Genomic DNA, 15,412 nt, shown 5'->3' with positions numbered 1-15,412 from the left:
CAAAATGGGATTCAAAACTTGCACAACAAATTTAACAACATTAATTATGGATCTTCATCACATCGTGATCTCTGACAGGCCAAGTTTGGACGGAGCAAGACGTGAATACCATGACTGAGCAAATTCAATCCAAAATCGAGATTCCTGTAGATTTTTGAATTTCATTATAGAACTTGAAGACATTTACACTTTATTTTGAAAATCCTAAAATAACTTTTATCAGCTGATCTGGAGACTTTTATCTTTGAATTAGCTGAGAAGTATGCATCAGCTGTTTTATTATTATGATACATGTTCAATAAATACAAATATAGAGCGATTGACATATGTGAATTCTTTTTTCTGTTTCGTTTTCAGAAGTCTTCAATGGACTCCACAACATCAGAGGAAAACATCTGGCTGCCGCTGTATACGAGCTCAGAGAGAGTGAAGGTGGTGACACACGTCAGTCTGCCCTGTGGAAGGAATTCAAACCAGTGGATACAGACCGGCGCTGCTCTCTTCCTCAAACAGCAGTGAAAAGATATCATGCTAAGAAAGGCAAGCACATTAAGACAGCAACCGCTGAAGGCTTTTGTTGAGCAGTGTTCGCCTGAGGGGAAGATAATATCGCTATAAAAGGAGGATTTAACTCGGGCAGCAAATAACAGAACAAATTACTCCAGAATGTCAGACTCTGATACTGACACTATCGTTTTCTAATTAAGCACCTGAGCTCACGGACCAAAAACTTCCACATGCAGCCACTTCATGTCATAATAATTTGCATAATATGTTACAAGAGGAAGCACTGGAGAAGGAGAAAATGGAGAATAATTGACTTTGTAGTTCTCTGCTTTTTGGCCTAATGACAGCACTAATACTGTCTTTCTTCTGAAGGAGCTGACAGCAAAAAAGAGCAGCTAAAAATGTTTAATGAGATGAAAACATGATACTGTGGTTATATTAGTAGCTGTGAGCTTTCATACCTTGATGCTGGTCTTACAATTCACTCCTCACTGAGCCTGTGAAGTGTTCAGCTTTATCTTACATTTGCTAATTTGTTTTTTTGTGGTGAAAATTTGTTTCATACTTATTGAGCTGCATCTTTTGGATTGTATTTGTCATAATAATGAAAAAAAAATACATTTTGTTTCTATCACCTTTTGTAGCACCAGTCTCGGACATGTTCCATCACCTGAACGGTTAGAAACAAACACTCTGTTCTTTCGAAATCAGCTTTGGTTATTAGCACACAAATGGAGAATAATATCACCAAAACACAAACACAGAGGTGTGGGGTTTTTCTGTGTGAGAGGGGGTGTACTGAGTGAGTGTGTGCCTCCAGAGCGCATTATCAGCAGTCACAACTGTTCAACAGTAAACAATACAGATCACAGTTCACTCTGCTCGCTCTGCCACTCACTCAAATCCGCTGAGCCGAGCTTTACAGGCATGAAATGCCTCGGTGTCTGTTCCCAAAGCAAATGGTGGTTTTTGTCTCTCACACACAAATGCACACACAGACACACACAAACTGTAGACACATTCACGAGCACTCAGTCCCTAACCCCTGCGTGATTGGTTGTGAGTTGAGGTTGAGCGGAGTCAGTGCAGCTGTGATGGATGGCCACAGCACTACAAGGGAGTGTGTGAGGTTTACGAGGTGTGTATGTGTGTATTTGTGTTTGTGTATAAATGCAACCGAGAGCATCAAATTTGATTGATGGCTTAATTAAGTCTTTTCCCCTTTGTAGCCTCCTGTTTTTTGGTTGTGCACATGCAGTTGTGCAAATGTGTTGGATGTGGCTCAGTATGAACTCAGCATGTGTTTGTGTGCTTGTGTGTGTGTTTGTAGAGGCAGAGAAAAGGACTGGAATGAGGGAGGAGCAGATATTGTGTGTGCACTGCAGTGTGACAAAATGGGAGTGAAATGGAACAGCAGGTTTAAAAAAGAGAGAGGATTGGGTTTGGCGAAACATGGCCTTCTGGGTTAGGGAGTGAAGAGAGAGAGGGAGATGATGCAGCGAGCGAGGGGAGTGAGGAAAGACTATAAAATCTGAGAGAGAAAATATAGAAATGAGAAAATGAGGAGGGCGAAGCTGACAGAGAACGATGGGTGGAGAGTCAAGACGTGCAGTGATGGAGTTATGGAAAAATAAGCAGAAGTGCAGTGTAAAAGTTCTCCCTGTGGGGGCTGGTACATTAAATATTTGTTTTTGTACCATGCACACTCTGCAAATTGGTAATTTCTCTGAGATATGGTTGCATATTCATGGACCAAAACCCCTTGACAACGTTTTAAAAAGCTTTACATTATATGTAATTATATATGATCTTGAAAAAGTCTCCCTTCCAGATATATGCCTGATTGTAATCAACACTTTAAAAATAGATTATCAGAGCCAGTATAGAGGGATTATCAGTCTATGTCATCATAAAGATGCGCACACATCTCGACCGCAGAAGCAGCATTTAGCTCCATTCACTGAGACGAGTTAACGTTTCTTAAACACTAAATTTAACCTGTTAGAAGCATCATAATGTACCTTTTTTCTGTGGACAGCTGTCAAAAACAATACTACACAATAGAGGCAACTTCTGTCAAGTTTCGACCGTTACAGCGCAATCGGTGTTTCGGCGTAGTGACCATGCTAACTGGTGACTTTCAGTCCACGGTAGCCATGATTAACAGCCTAGTCACCAGTTAACAGGGTCGCACCTTACACTGATACACCAGCGACGTCTGCGTGTGTGTAATTAAATGTGTATTCTTTACACTGTTTACCTCAGTTAACCAGGTTTGACTGCAAACATGCAATAATAACTGCTGATACTCAAAATACAGATTTGACTTTGCTTATTTAATGAAGAAGTTGGTTTGGGGCTGAGGTTCTGACCAAACATGGTCTCAATCTGGACAGTACATAATGAGCGAACCTACAAATTATGAATAACAGGAACAGATTTTATGACCAAAGTAAAATCAGGGAATAGTATTAAACAATGTTTGCATCCTGGTCTGTCACAGTCTGATAAGTGTCCAAGGATAAAGCAGTCATGAGCATCGAGTGACAGTTGTGTTTCCTTTCTGAGTACACGTTGGTTTCTCTGCTAAAAACCGTCTGTCCACCTGATATCTGTCCACTTGCTGATCTCTTCTGTCCACTCACTGCTATTTCACAAACCTGGGAGCATTTTGCCGTCCGTCAAAGTGATGACATTAAGTTAAAAATGTGTTTTGGTGGTTAACTCCTCCACATCGGTTGACAAACCATTATACTCCAGTGCTTCTGCACCCAAGTTGCACGCACAGCCGCCATTGTTGATAAACAAATAACCCCTCTATAGGTTATTTCTAAATGCTACTTTTTAGCTTCCCCGTCAGTCAGGCAGGACTGGATTGGTTTACAGCACTTCTGAGTCTCAATGACAAGACCACGCAGGCTGATGAAGTTAAGAAGACAGAAGAGAGATCTGTGTTTTTCTCTGCTGAAAATGATTTCTGTGATTCATTTTGTTGTGATAGTAGACACTGGAGCCTAACTGTCAGACAAAAAAATGACAGAAGAGCAGAAAAAAGCTAAATGGGATATTAAAATAGCCTGAGCTAAAGGCTAACACAGGTGCTAAACTGTTTGTAATAATGTCCATTCCAACCCATATGCAGCAGTTATTCTGCAGTGGTCTGTTCAAACTTGAGAGTCCGTCCGTAAAATGAAGAGTGAGGTTATGTTAGCTCTGCTTGGTAGATGACTGGCAGTACATAGCTAACCAGGATTTACTAACCTTACAAATTACAGACATGTCTCAGAGCACTGCGCTGTCAGTAGCTCTGAATATAGCTGGTTAATAAACTACATACAGACAGCACAAACTGTCTTAAACAAATAATTTCTTTTGATCTGATCTCCATTAATTTCCAAAACAAACACATATGTTGTTAAAAGTCACAGATTCACAACAGTGTGTGTGAGACTCCAGGCCAGAAGGTGGCGAGGCTGTCCGATTAAAATAGATCCTCCTCACAGCATCTTTAAAAAACAGGAATAAGTAAATGTACCAGTGTTCTTGCAAAACTCTTTGGTAAGTTTTCAAAACAACTAAAGGCAGAGGTGTAAATCAACATCAGCACTAAGCGAACAGATAAAGCTTCACAGAGGGCCCATTTCCAAGGTAAAGTGTGTAAAGAGTTTCTGTTTATCACAAACAGGCTTGCCAGCTTGTTTTGAGGAACTATTGTGATAAAGTTTTTTTCTCTAAGAGCTTTTGGTATTTGCTCTGGGATGTTTATTTTGACTTTTGATCACAAACCCACGCAGGATGAGTCATTGCAAGAACAGTGATTTAAATGGAGCATACATGCACATGTAACATTTGTACAACTGGAAAACATCTCTCTGGGAAGAGTGTTTAACTTAGACTGCACATTCAACCTAAGCAGAGTCAAGGCAATACTTGGTGGAGGGATGTTATCTAAGGTTTGGTTTTATTCTGCTTCGACGACACCTCAGAAAATCTTTTCTGTCCTGTGTGTTAAAGCTGCAGGGAGGAACTTTGGTCTTCTTTCTCATTTCTAGTGCCCAGTAAAGACAGAGATGTAAATCTTGAAGCTTTACAAAATTTAAAATATACTTAGAAACACAGCAATGTAAACAAAAAAGAACAAACTCTAAGTATTATTTTTTTATCCTGTACCTGTAGATATGTGATCATTTATTTTAGAATGGAGTCAGAATTGCTTATTTCTTCTTACTCTGTTAGTCTATTTTATCAGAGTCTGGTGTTTTATCTTTTAGCACTCAGCATGTGAACGAACTAGGCCAAACATCTGGTGAGTCCTCGTAAAGCAGGAGTGGTAAAATGCTTCAGGTTCCTGTGTGAGGCTGGATTTCTCATTTGGGTTTCTGGATTTAAAATGTTAATCACTGCTGCATCACACTACCACCATGGTTTTACACTAAAACCACAGAAAGATTCAGCTGAGCCTCAGCCAACTGTAAAATCCTCACATCACATAAACAGACTTTAAAGGGCATGTAAGTTAGATATAAGCAAAAAACTCCCAACACAATTTGAACCTTCTCAACTTTTTTTCGCCCTAATAAACCCACAAAGAGAATTTAGCGATAAATAGGCACTTTAACCTGGTCTGTTTCGACCACACCTCTGTTCTCACCCTCCTCACTCAGCTTCCACTCAGTCACTGTGTAATTCCCTGCTCTGTTTTTCCAAAACCACCCTTGATGACAAAAGTTGTGACAGTATCTTAGGGTTTTCAGGAGTTGGAAGTGAGAGGAAGAGCTCACACCATTCAGAGGGTGCTCAGGAGGAGGATGAAAGAGAGCTGAAATTACTCTGCAGGGGAGCAGAGTGAAGGAGGTGAAAAGAGACACTGAGAACATCACTGACAGGAGGAGGAAACATGAAAGAGAATGAATAGGATCAATTCAGTTTCTTTCAAGTATTACTAACCTTCATTTGCTTGGTGTAAAATGCTTTGATTGATGTTTTATATAACAGTATTAGCACAATATTTGTCCAACTGCATGCTACAGAAAAAAATATAGGGGTTGGTGAGGTCCTAGCTAAAGATCCAGACTGTTTGGAGATGGTTTTTATTTCTTTGTAAATGATTTATGTGCACAGCTAAACAAAATACTCCCTCCAGTTAGACAGTTTCTTAGGCCTCTATGGCAAAATTGTTGTTATTAGCCAACTTGCTAAAGCCAGCAACACATAAGAACAGGCTCATGGACTGACTGGTAATACTGTGTATCAGTGTCAGTGACTGACAGGTGCAGTCAGGGTACTGCCAGTTCAAAATGTCTCAGGGATGAGAATGGCCAGTGTGATCGCAACCGTGCCATGCTTGAGCACAATTCACTCCTCTGCTTTGGCACGCTTCAGAGAGGTGGGCTTCAGCACGGTTTACTTCATGCACGAGCACACGCACGCGGACAGCGCGTGTGATCCTTGACGTATGATGGTCGCGAGCGCTTCTCTCGGCAATCATTTTAAATGAAGCAGGGGGCGAAATCGCCTTACCGTAAGTCCAAAAGTCTCTCAAGTTGAAGCAGTGCTCTCTGTGTCTCACTGTGCTGGCTCTGATGAGATTGCGCTTCATGTAAACGGATGCTTCACGATGACGTAGGCAGGCCGTGCGCGTGTGTGATACAGTGATAATGTCTGGTTCATACAGGGGTAGTGTGACCACTGGCCGTACTCTCCAGCTGGGGAACAGGGCAATCATGCTTTAAGCTCGGCACGGTTTGGATGGCCAGTGTGGCCGCGCCCTCAAATGACATGAAACAGGGTTTTTTTTAAATTGTCCAGTATTTTCAAAGTTATTAACCCTTGATTGAAACCTTGATGCCTGTTGTTGAGAATTCTTGTCATACCTCGCCAGGTCTTGATGCAGCTGAGATGACCTTTGTCTGCCACTATTGATTCATATTTCACACATACCAATAATCACACCAGATGTATTATGTCACAATACATTTGTCCGAGGGTTAATTTATTACATCTATTTATATAATATAACTTAGTTATAACTATCGTGACTATCAGATTTACAATTACAATTGTTTCCACTTAATTTTGCATCTGTCAGAATGCAAAAAGACACACTTTTTTATATACATAATTGATATTGGTAAATATACTACATAAAAGCAAGGGCTGATTTGACTGGCAGGCAGGCACACAGTAACAGTCTCTAAAGAGGCCAAAAAGCCACTTTTCCTCATCCAAACTTAAACCAGGTTAGGTTGAGTTTAGCATTATCAAGATAGCTGCTACTGACAATGGTTGAAACTATGAAGAGAAGCAGGTACATTTTTTGTGATTTCTGCTCAGAAGATATTGTTCTGCTGTGGTTGAGGCTGTTATGTCATTTATGTAGCTTTCTGGTGTGGCCACACCAAACACAAATTTGCGGCGTGATAACATACAAAGTCAATGCAAAGACGCGTTCACGCGAACACGTGTACGCCCCTCAGCTTGTCAACATAGTCCAGCGTCGAGACTCGGGCGTTCACGCAGCGTGTGACAGGCGATTTGCAGGAATAAATTCGCAAGTTTGCGTTTGGTGTGGCTGCACCATAAGAATATTTGTTGCCACCATCCTAATTTAGACTTATGGTCATGTGTTTTGCTGGTAAGTAATGATGGGGAATGGGATTTTGATTAAAGTACAGCATGGAAACAGAAACATCCTGTAGATCCAGAAAGTAACAGTTCGCTGAAACATTTTTATTCTTCAATCTCATTACTTACTGTCTATAGCCTTGTGAAGCTTGTTTCTCTGTCCCACAGAGCTATTATTGAACAGAAAAATCTAAAATGCATCATTAAGTTCTGTATTGCTCTTAGTTTTGTGTTTCCTTTGAGTGAACCACATGAACTGATCTACATCAGCCTCCTTTACTACCCTCACACTCAAGAGAGGGGCAAACACAAAAACACTACTCCTCCTGTTTGACTTGCATGTTCTCAGTATAAAAAAGAGAGTAGTGTACATCTGTTGGAGGAAATGTTTTTTTATTTATAGATATTTGACCCGGTTTTTAAAGATTTACATATTCAGAAGGATCAAAGGGGCTTTTTGAGGATGAATGCGGATGTACAAACACACTCGGCCCTTTGGTGGGATTTGTTGACATTAAAGAAACTATAGAACACTGGCAGCCTGATCCTTGAAAAACTGCCGATAGGGAGGAAAGCTTTCACACCACAAAGACACATAGACACTTTTTAAACACAATGCATATTTGCACTGCCTGCATGTTTTCTGTAATATGCTGTGACATCTCTTTTTGTGTCATACTTTGCATACTGTTTACTGACTTTCAAGGTTTTTTTTCCCCTTTCTTGTCAGGGTGTTTGTATTTTTTTTTCATGCCTCTTCATCTAAAATACCCACAATTATTTTTACTCCTCTCTTAACTGATTCTGTCAACCTGTGCATTTATTTAAAATCACTGTAGTGATTGAACAGTTGTGTCTGATAGGTGCTAACACCTCTGAGAAACATGGTAAACCCTCGAAAATTCTCACATGATATCTGTAACAGATATCTTGGCAGGTCTCTCACCTAGAATGAATATCTAAGTTAGCCACAGAGCAAGTGGTGAGCTGGAGACAAGTTTCAGAGACGTGTTAGATACTATTAAGATTCTCACAGGAGTGAATGAGCCTCTAGATGACTCAAACACACAAACACTGGTGGAAACAACAGGCAGAAGGCTACAGCTGTATCTATATGTGTATCAGTGGAAATTCAACGTGTATCCATCCTTTTTATGATGCAAAAACAACAACCACTGTTTAGGTAAGCTGAGGGTTACTGATTGCCTTTGTTTTGGTCATAATTGTGAGTGGAAATGTGGCAGCACACAGTATTATCCTCAGAAAACTTGGAGTGTGTTTAAGTGTGTGTGAGTCAGCGTATTCTCTCCCTGGAGAGATATCCTGCCTCCAGCAGAGTCGGAGGGGCTGACAGATGACCACAAGGTCACTTGTCTCTCTGATCTGTGATCCTCTCAGGAGACACAAACACTTCAGGGGGAATTTCCTGCTCTTTTTCTGCCTCTGCCTCATCATCTGTCCTCTCCATCTTGACTCTCCTCTGCTGCTTTCAGATTTCTCTTAAACTCTTTTGTTTGTCTCAGTGCTTCTCTTTGTTCTTTCATCTCTGTCTAAGCTGTTTTTTCCCTTCACATCCTTAGTTTACCCCTTTTTCCTCTCCTCCTCCCCTCCCATTTTTGAAATGTCTCACTTCCCTTTGTCTCGTCTGTGCTTTTGCTCCTCTAACAATCTTCCTGCGTCAGTCTTCTCCCTCTTTCTCCTTGCTACTGTAATCCATGATCTCCCTGCAGACTAAGGGGATTATTGTATTATTGCTAGATGTTAGACAGGATTCCTTCAGGACTTTTTGTTGCATCAAATTCTGTTTTCATTTTTTTAAATGTACTACTGAATGGTTAAAAAGGACAAACATTTTTTGAAACATAGAAATATCAAATACAGAATTATAATTAATGTTATTATTATTAATATTAGAATAGAATAGAATAGAATAGAAAATGCTTTATTTACCCCTGAGGGGAAATTCAGGAGTCACAGCAGCATTTAAGAAAACAAAAGTAAGAAAGTGCATTGAAAGTGCAAAAAGGTCCATAAGAAAATAGATGACGACATCCCGTCCACCACTCTCCAGCCCAGCCAGTCTCCACCTCCACAGGGTCCAGGACTGAGCCTCCCCAGCAGTCTGTTCAGTCTCTGTCTCCTGGATCCTGTCTGCTCACAGCAGGCGAAGCTCCTCCAATGTGGCGCTGGCGTCCGATGTCTGCTCCGCCAGCCACGTCCGTGAACAGCATGATGCCGCTGGGTTAGCACGGCTAGCTCGTCCATCCCACCAGAGATAGATCCCAAGTTCCCAACAACAATGGATGGACGGACAGGTCCACGTCGTCACCTCCCAGCTCACACCCGAGAACCAGCATGTCGTCCTCACCTCCTCCTCCTCACCTCGAGGGAAATCATCAAGCCTTACATTAGTTAGCATTGACATGCTACAGGCTGCTAACAGCTAATTTCACATGTAAACAATGCAGCTATGGTTCCATGTAGGATCTCCAGACAAACACAGGAGAAAAAGTAGTAAAAATATCACTGAAGCCACAAAAAGTTTGGTGTCTATGACCAACAATGAACCATACAAAGTGATGATCCACTCCAAATACAAAGGTGACGAAAAAGAGACAAAAAAATTATAAGAAACGGACAAAGACGAGAGAGCTACTGCAACAGGCAGCTACTTGGGCAGCGCCTAGCAACGGAAAAAAGTATTATAAATATCATTATATTATATAGTATAAAAAATATTATTATTATTGTTATATGTTTTAATTTATTTTCTTTTGCCGTGAAAACTGTTCGGCACTAGAATTAAACCATTTTAGAGACATATGTGTATATGTGATGTAACATTGGAATAGATGTGGGGCTATTGGTGTTTATTTTGGCTGCTATCTTAGATTTAGTCTTAGCCCATTGATAATAAAATTACATAGTCTTAGTCATATTTTATTGTTTTTTGTCCTAAATGGTTTGTCTTATTTATTTATTTATTTATTTATTTATTTATTTATTTATTTATTTATTTATTTATCTATTATTTTTATAAAAACTTAAAACTTTGCAACAGTCCTTCAGTGTCAGTCACAGGTTGGACAGAAAGTCTTACAGAGTGTGAATAAAAGATCGCCAAACTGGGATATACGGAACAGAGAGCAAGGAGCCATGAAAACACTAACCAGATTAGGACAGTAAAGGGGACAAGGGGGCCCTAATGCTGCCATAGACTATCAACAACAGGGGGCACAGTCCTCCTGCTAGTTTTAGGCATGGAACAACCGAACCTCTTTGCATCAGCTGACATAAAATGTCACATCATATGACTCAACTGTGGAAGACTACAGGAATTTTGCTCTCGAAACTTGTCAAGGTAAAAGAGTAAACACTCTGGTCTAGTCATAACAAATGTTTAACTTCAACATACAGTGAGATCAAATGAACTTTTTGGATGGCAAAGGCTGTTTAAACATATACGGGGGAAGCCTACAACTTGAAAAGGTTGCCACTGATGAGTATTAAAAAACTATTCTGTGCGTGCTTGCTCATACACTAATGGTCAAATTACTGGGAAAGTACAGTCTGACCCTCTGAGAATGACACTGCAATGATGACTTGGTCAAAGAGCTCAAATATTCTACCACTTTGTTTTCTTTACAAACAATAACACAGCTTGTGATGACTCATTTTGGCTGCAGTCACCAACTTTTTATTGAATTATGAGAGAATAGCGTCCATCAAGGTGAAGAGGTGCCCCCAGTAAAAAAATATAAAATCAGAGAGGGCAGAAATGGATTTTGTACTCCATCAATACACTGAGACCTTTCTTTGGCAGGGCAAGATGACAACCTGTACTTTCTCAAAGTGTTTTAGAGGCCAGGGTTTGGCACAAGAGTATCACTGAGTGATCCCTGTTCAAAAATCTTGAAATTATCTGCTCTGATTCCCCCTCATCTTTGAGATTTGTAAAGCACATTTAGTGGCATCAAAAGGAAAGAAACTCAAGTGAGTTTCTCAAACAGCACAAGAGTTCAACATCTCCAACGACAGAGAATAAAACCTCTGCTCCACTGGTGCCTTGTGCAGCAGCTTGAAAATATTTAGTGTGAGGTTTTTGCACTTTGCCTCGCATCCTTTTAAAGTCAGCTTCAGCAGTTATTGGTGTTGTCAGTATAGGCAGAATTGCTGTCTTTGCAAAACCATTTTCACTCAGTACAGATGCTCAACAGATGGCCCTGGCTGTTGTAAAGATCACTTAGCACCAGGGTACCATTTAGAAAACACTCATTTCAATAGAACAAATGCAGATGGAAGCAGGGATAACATCTTGCTTTGAATTCAGTTTTACTTTTAACTACAGAATAATAAAGATTACCCATCATTACACTGAACTGTACTTATATGTCTCTGATAATGTGTTTGCTAAGAAACAAACATTAAGTTCTTGTTTGTCTTTAAAAGCTGCAAACACCATTGAGCACATTACATTCATTCCTAATTATCTCATAAGAGAAGCATGCTTTAAAAGCAACTGACACGATTGGTTTTCTTTGCTTTTTTGTTCCTTCAATCATTTTCTGCTGGTGATTTATTTATACACCCTGAGCGACCAGGAGCTTGGGCCACAGAGGGCCTTAAAAAGCCCTCTGTGGCTATGGTGTCAGCACCTTCCAACTGGGGACTTCCTAATAAAGGAGCCCAGCTGGAAAGAGGTTCAGAAGGTTGTGATAAGAGTCAGCCACCCTATACAAGCACTGCCTGCAACTCCTTCGACATGTCTGGAAGACCTTGAGGGTGATTTGGTGCAGGGGAAAAGGTGTACAGAGAGTGTGTGGATCCCCAAGGAAGAGGACTTCAGGAACATCAGTCAGTTTAGAACCATGATGCTGCTGAGAAGTGAAGGCAAGGAGTGCTCGGCTGTTTGGAGCACACGGCGAAACACCACTAAGGCTTCAGCATGCTCTGGCTGAACCTCACCAATGTGTACAGTTCCATACCTCACAAGTATGTCAAGCTCACCCACATGTCCCCAGCAAAGTCACAGACCAGCTTTTTGGATTACTATAATAGTTTGAGGCTTAGAGTCACTGTTGGGTCAGGTACATAATACATAAGGATAAGCTTTAAAACCAGTAGATTTAAGGTCTGTAGTGCTCCAGAGGAGAAATGTAGTGGACAAGGTCCACTTCTTGTCTAGAGTTGCCATCGCATTCATCATGGAGCAGCCAGTTAAGAGCCTTGGGGAGTACTTTTACTGCAGCCTCAAAAGTTCTACCTCCATCCAGAAAAACCAGCACAGAGCTTGAGGCAGGTCAACAAATCAGGTTTGCCAGTGAGGTTCAAGGACTGGATTTACCAGCATTCTATCTTGGCACGGATCCTGTGGTCTCTACTGGTGTACTTAGTACCCATAACAACAGTCGAGGCCATGGAGCAAGGGCGTATACCAGGGATTTCCCTGGTGAGCTGATGGGCCCTAGGGCCGGTGGGCCACGGCTGCAACATGAGAGAGAGGGGTGGGGTGGATCAGGCTGTGGCAGAGTCACCTGTCAATCACGCTGCTTGAACGAGGGACAATGCCAGACAGCGTTGTTGGAGGATCTGAAGATTGTGTAATCTGCAGGGACGGGCTGGCCATCGGGAAATTCGGGACTTTTCCCGAACGGCCAGTCTTTTCCGGACCCTAACCAGCGGGTGGTTGGAGCGTTTTTTTTTTTTTTTAAATTAATGATGTCAGGGGCGGACTGGTCATCTTGATGTTGTGGAGCATACCAGAATGTGCTGCCAGTCGGCCCACGGCCGGTACTGCCCGGGCGGTGTGCTTCCAGTCCACCGATGTGTTCCATTGTTGTGGGCCGCGCATTAAAGTCCCAGGCTGTTTTTCTGTCTTAGTCCGCCACTTCCATGGAGAGAAACATCAGTAGCAACCTGTGTAGATGGCTTGGTCCACTATGCAGTCTGAGCAGCTCCACCCTGTATGGCACAACACCCTGCAGCTCCAGTTCAACATCCTTGCCAAAGAGTACATGGTGTCCAGGACACAGGAAGTCTTGCAGTGCAGGGAATCCAGAGAGCTAAATGTGGCACTGGCTGGCACCCAAGAATGAGGCAGGAAATGGAGGGCAGACATAGTTCTGGAGGTGGCTGAGTTACAGCTGAGGCAGACGGCACTGGTGCAGTCTATAGCTGAAGGGCATGCAGGATTTGGTTACTTCCCAGCGAACACGATGGACAGGGCTAAGGGCAAAGAATGACCTTCAGGAGGAAGTGCGGGCAGGGTGTGGAGGAAGAATGAGCCTACAGGATGGTGGATATGGGGCGACAAAGAGCTTGGACTGAGTGGGAGAATGTTCTGCAATAATAAATCATCTGGTCCAGCTGGAAAGCAGACTTTCATGGCATCAGTTTTTAGCCCAGGTGGTCCTACCAAGTCCAGCCAACCTCCACATCTGGGGCAAACAGATTCCAGGATGTCCTTTCCTGTCCCCAGAGTCCAGGATGGAGGTCCCTGGAACACCTCCTCAGCAGCTGCCCTAGAAGAGAGGTGCCATCATGTGGCATCATGACCAGGTGCTTAGGGCATTGGCTGACACCATAGCCACAGCCATCAACACAGAGAAGTTCCACGACATTGGATTCTACAGAACCAGAGAGAAGCCTAACTCTTAGCCAGGGGCAAAGTCTTGCCCTCTCGTCTCTGCCACTGACTGGCAACTGAAAATGGATTTTGGCAAAGTTCCCCACCAGGATAACACCTACATGACTCCGCCCAGACAGGATCATTGTGTCAGATTCTACCAAGCAGTTGGTTGAATGAGAGCAAGGGGCAAGGCTGAAAAATTAGCTGTGAACCTCTGGAGGTGGGCTGCTGAGGGTTTGCACGGCGATCCTAGTGGTCAAATACTGCTGTGACACAGGCTGGGTGTCTGATATTGAAAGATCTGAAACACCACAGGTTACATCTCTGATGATGTGTTCCAGCACATCAACATGATGTATCTTTCACCTGAAAGCAGAGTAAATGAGACCTTTATGCCAGGTATTTAACTGTTGGTGCACCGTAGTGTTTTTCCTGTGCTGAATCAATGATCCCATCATTGGCCGCACACACAGTCCAGAAGCTGTTGGACTGATTTTGCATAAAGCTTCCAGTCCGAATCAATCAGATGCCAACCTCTCGCTGAGAATGGTGTCCATCTTTTGCCACTGTGTGTTCTCTCCTCTCCCATATGCATTCTTGTCACAAGGCCCTGAATTATCTGCAACTCAGTGTGTCCAGCAAATGTTGGCTGTTATACAAGTTGAGTTATATTCTTTCATTTCCACAAGCCTGCAATGGCTGTAAACGGAAACCCTATAGCTGCAGTGAGATCCTACTGTAACAGAAAACAATCTTGCAGGAGATTGGACTGTTCATCCTTCCTCCATAAAAGACAAGGGTGTTGGGGAGGAAGAGGGGATGGGGAGGAGGGGTGAAAATAAAAATGATCAAGAGGAGGAGATGAAAAGTGAGAAAAGATGATAAAAATATAATTAAAGTGGATAAAATACTAAACCTTAAAAACAGTGCTGAGCTTAATGTTTGCACCTTTTGACCTCTCCTGTCAACACGCCCACATAAAGTGTATTTACCACAGACATGTGCAAGATTGCAATTGTCAAGTTGTGACCAGAACCAGTTTTACCAAACTAACTTTATTTTGCTATTTCCTTTCTGCTGTTGTTTTTTAAATTCATTTTTATTTATTTGTCCTAAATACACCTTTTTAATTTCACCTTATAAGAGTTTATTCTATTTACTGAAAGCTTTAGTGTGCGTTATAGATTAGAAATGAAAAAAAAAAAAAAACAAGTCAGATATAAATTACCCCACATACAAGTCACAGAGCATTTATACTGTAACGCTTCATCCGCTTCCACTTCAAATACATGTAAGCTGTCACTAAAAACACAGCTAACCAATAATTCAAACCAGTTTTTTGCTGGGCTGGGAAGGTATCTGACCCATTCTAAGTGAAACAGAGCCTGTGGGACTTTTTCTTCTGAAATAATTGCCCCTAAACCCCCATCAATACAGAAATAATCAGGAACCTGTGCCGTCTAATAAAAAACAGTGAGAAACTGAAGGGGACGAGACAGAGAAATCTAGTGTTTTAGTGAATCCAGTTTGGCCCCAGTGATACTCTGCACACTCCATCTAATATTGAAGAATGTTCCAGATTAGAAGGCTGACAGCAGCTAACTGACCAGCTGCAGTAACCCCTCCCCTCTGCCGTCACAGCCAATGGAGCAG

The 15,412-nt window shown here is 41.9% G+C and overlaps 1 protein-coding gene across 3 annotated transcripts in view; it reads left to right on the top strand.

Annotated features, from left to right (window-relative positions):
- dync2h1 (dynein cytoplasmic 2 heavy chain 1) overlaps positions 1–1,077 on the top strand; it is a 115,406-nt gene extending 114,329 nt beyond the window's left edge. For all 3 annotated transcript variants that reach the window (XM_074679184.1, XM_074679185.1, XM_074679183.1), the window contains one exon: positions 358–1,077. In XM_074679184.1, coding sequence (XP_074535285.1) covers positions 358–519 — 162 coding nt within the window. In that variant the 3' untranslated portion in view covers positions 520–1,077. The remainder of the gene's footprint in view (positions 1–357) is intronic.
- The last annotated feature ends 14,335 nt before the right edge of the window (positions 1,078–15,412 follow it).

Source organism: Halichoeres trimaculatus, unplaced genomic scaffold, assembly GCF_033239565.1.
Source record: "Halichoeres trimaculatus isolate MK-OKI-2021-1 unplaced genomic scaffold, fHalTri1.1 fHalTri1_scaffold_9, whole genome shotgun sequence".
Classification (NCBI taxonomy): Eukaryota; Metazoa; Chordata; class Actinopteri; order Labriformes; family Labridae; genus Halichoeres; species Halichoeres trimaculatus.
Note: the sequence above shows the minus strand (reverse complement) of the source record. Positions and strands in the feature narration are given on the sequence as shown.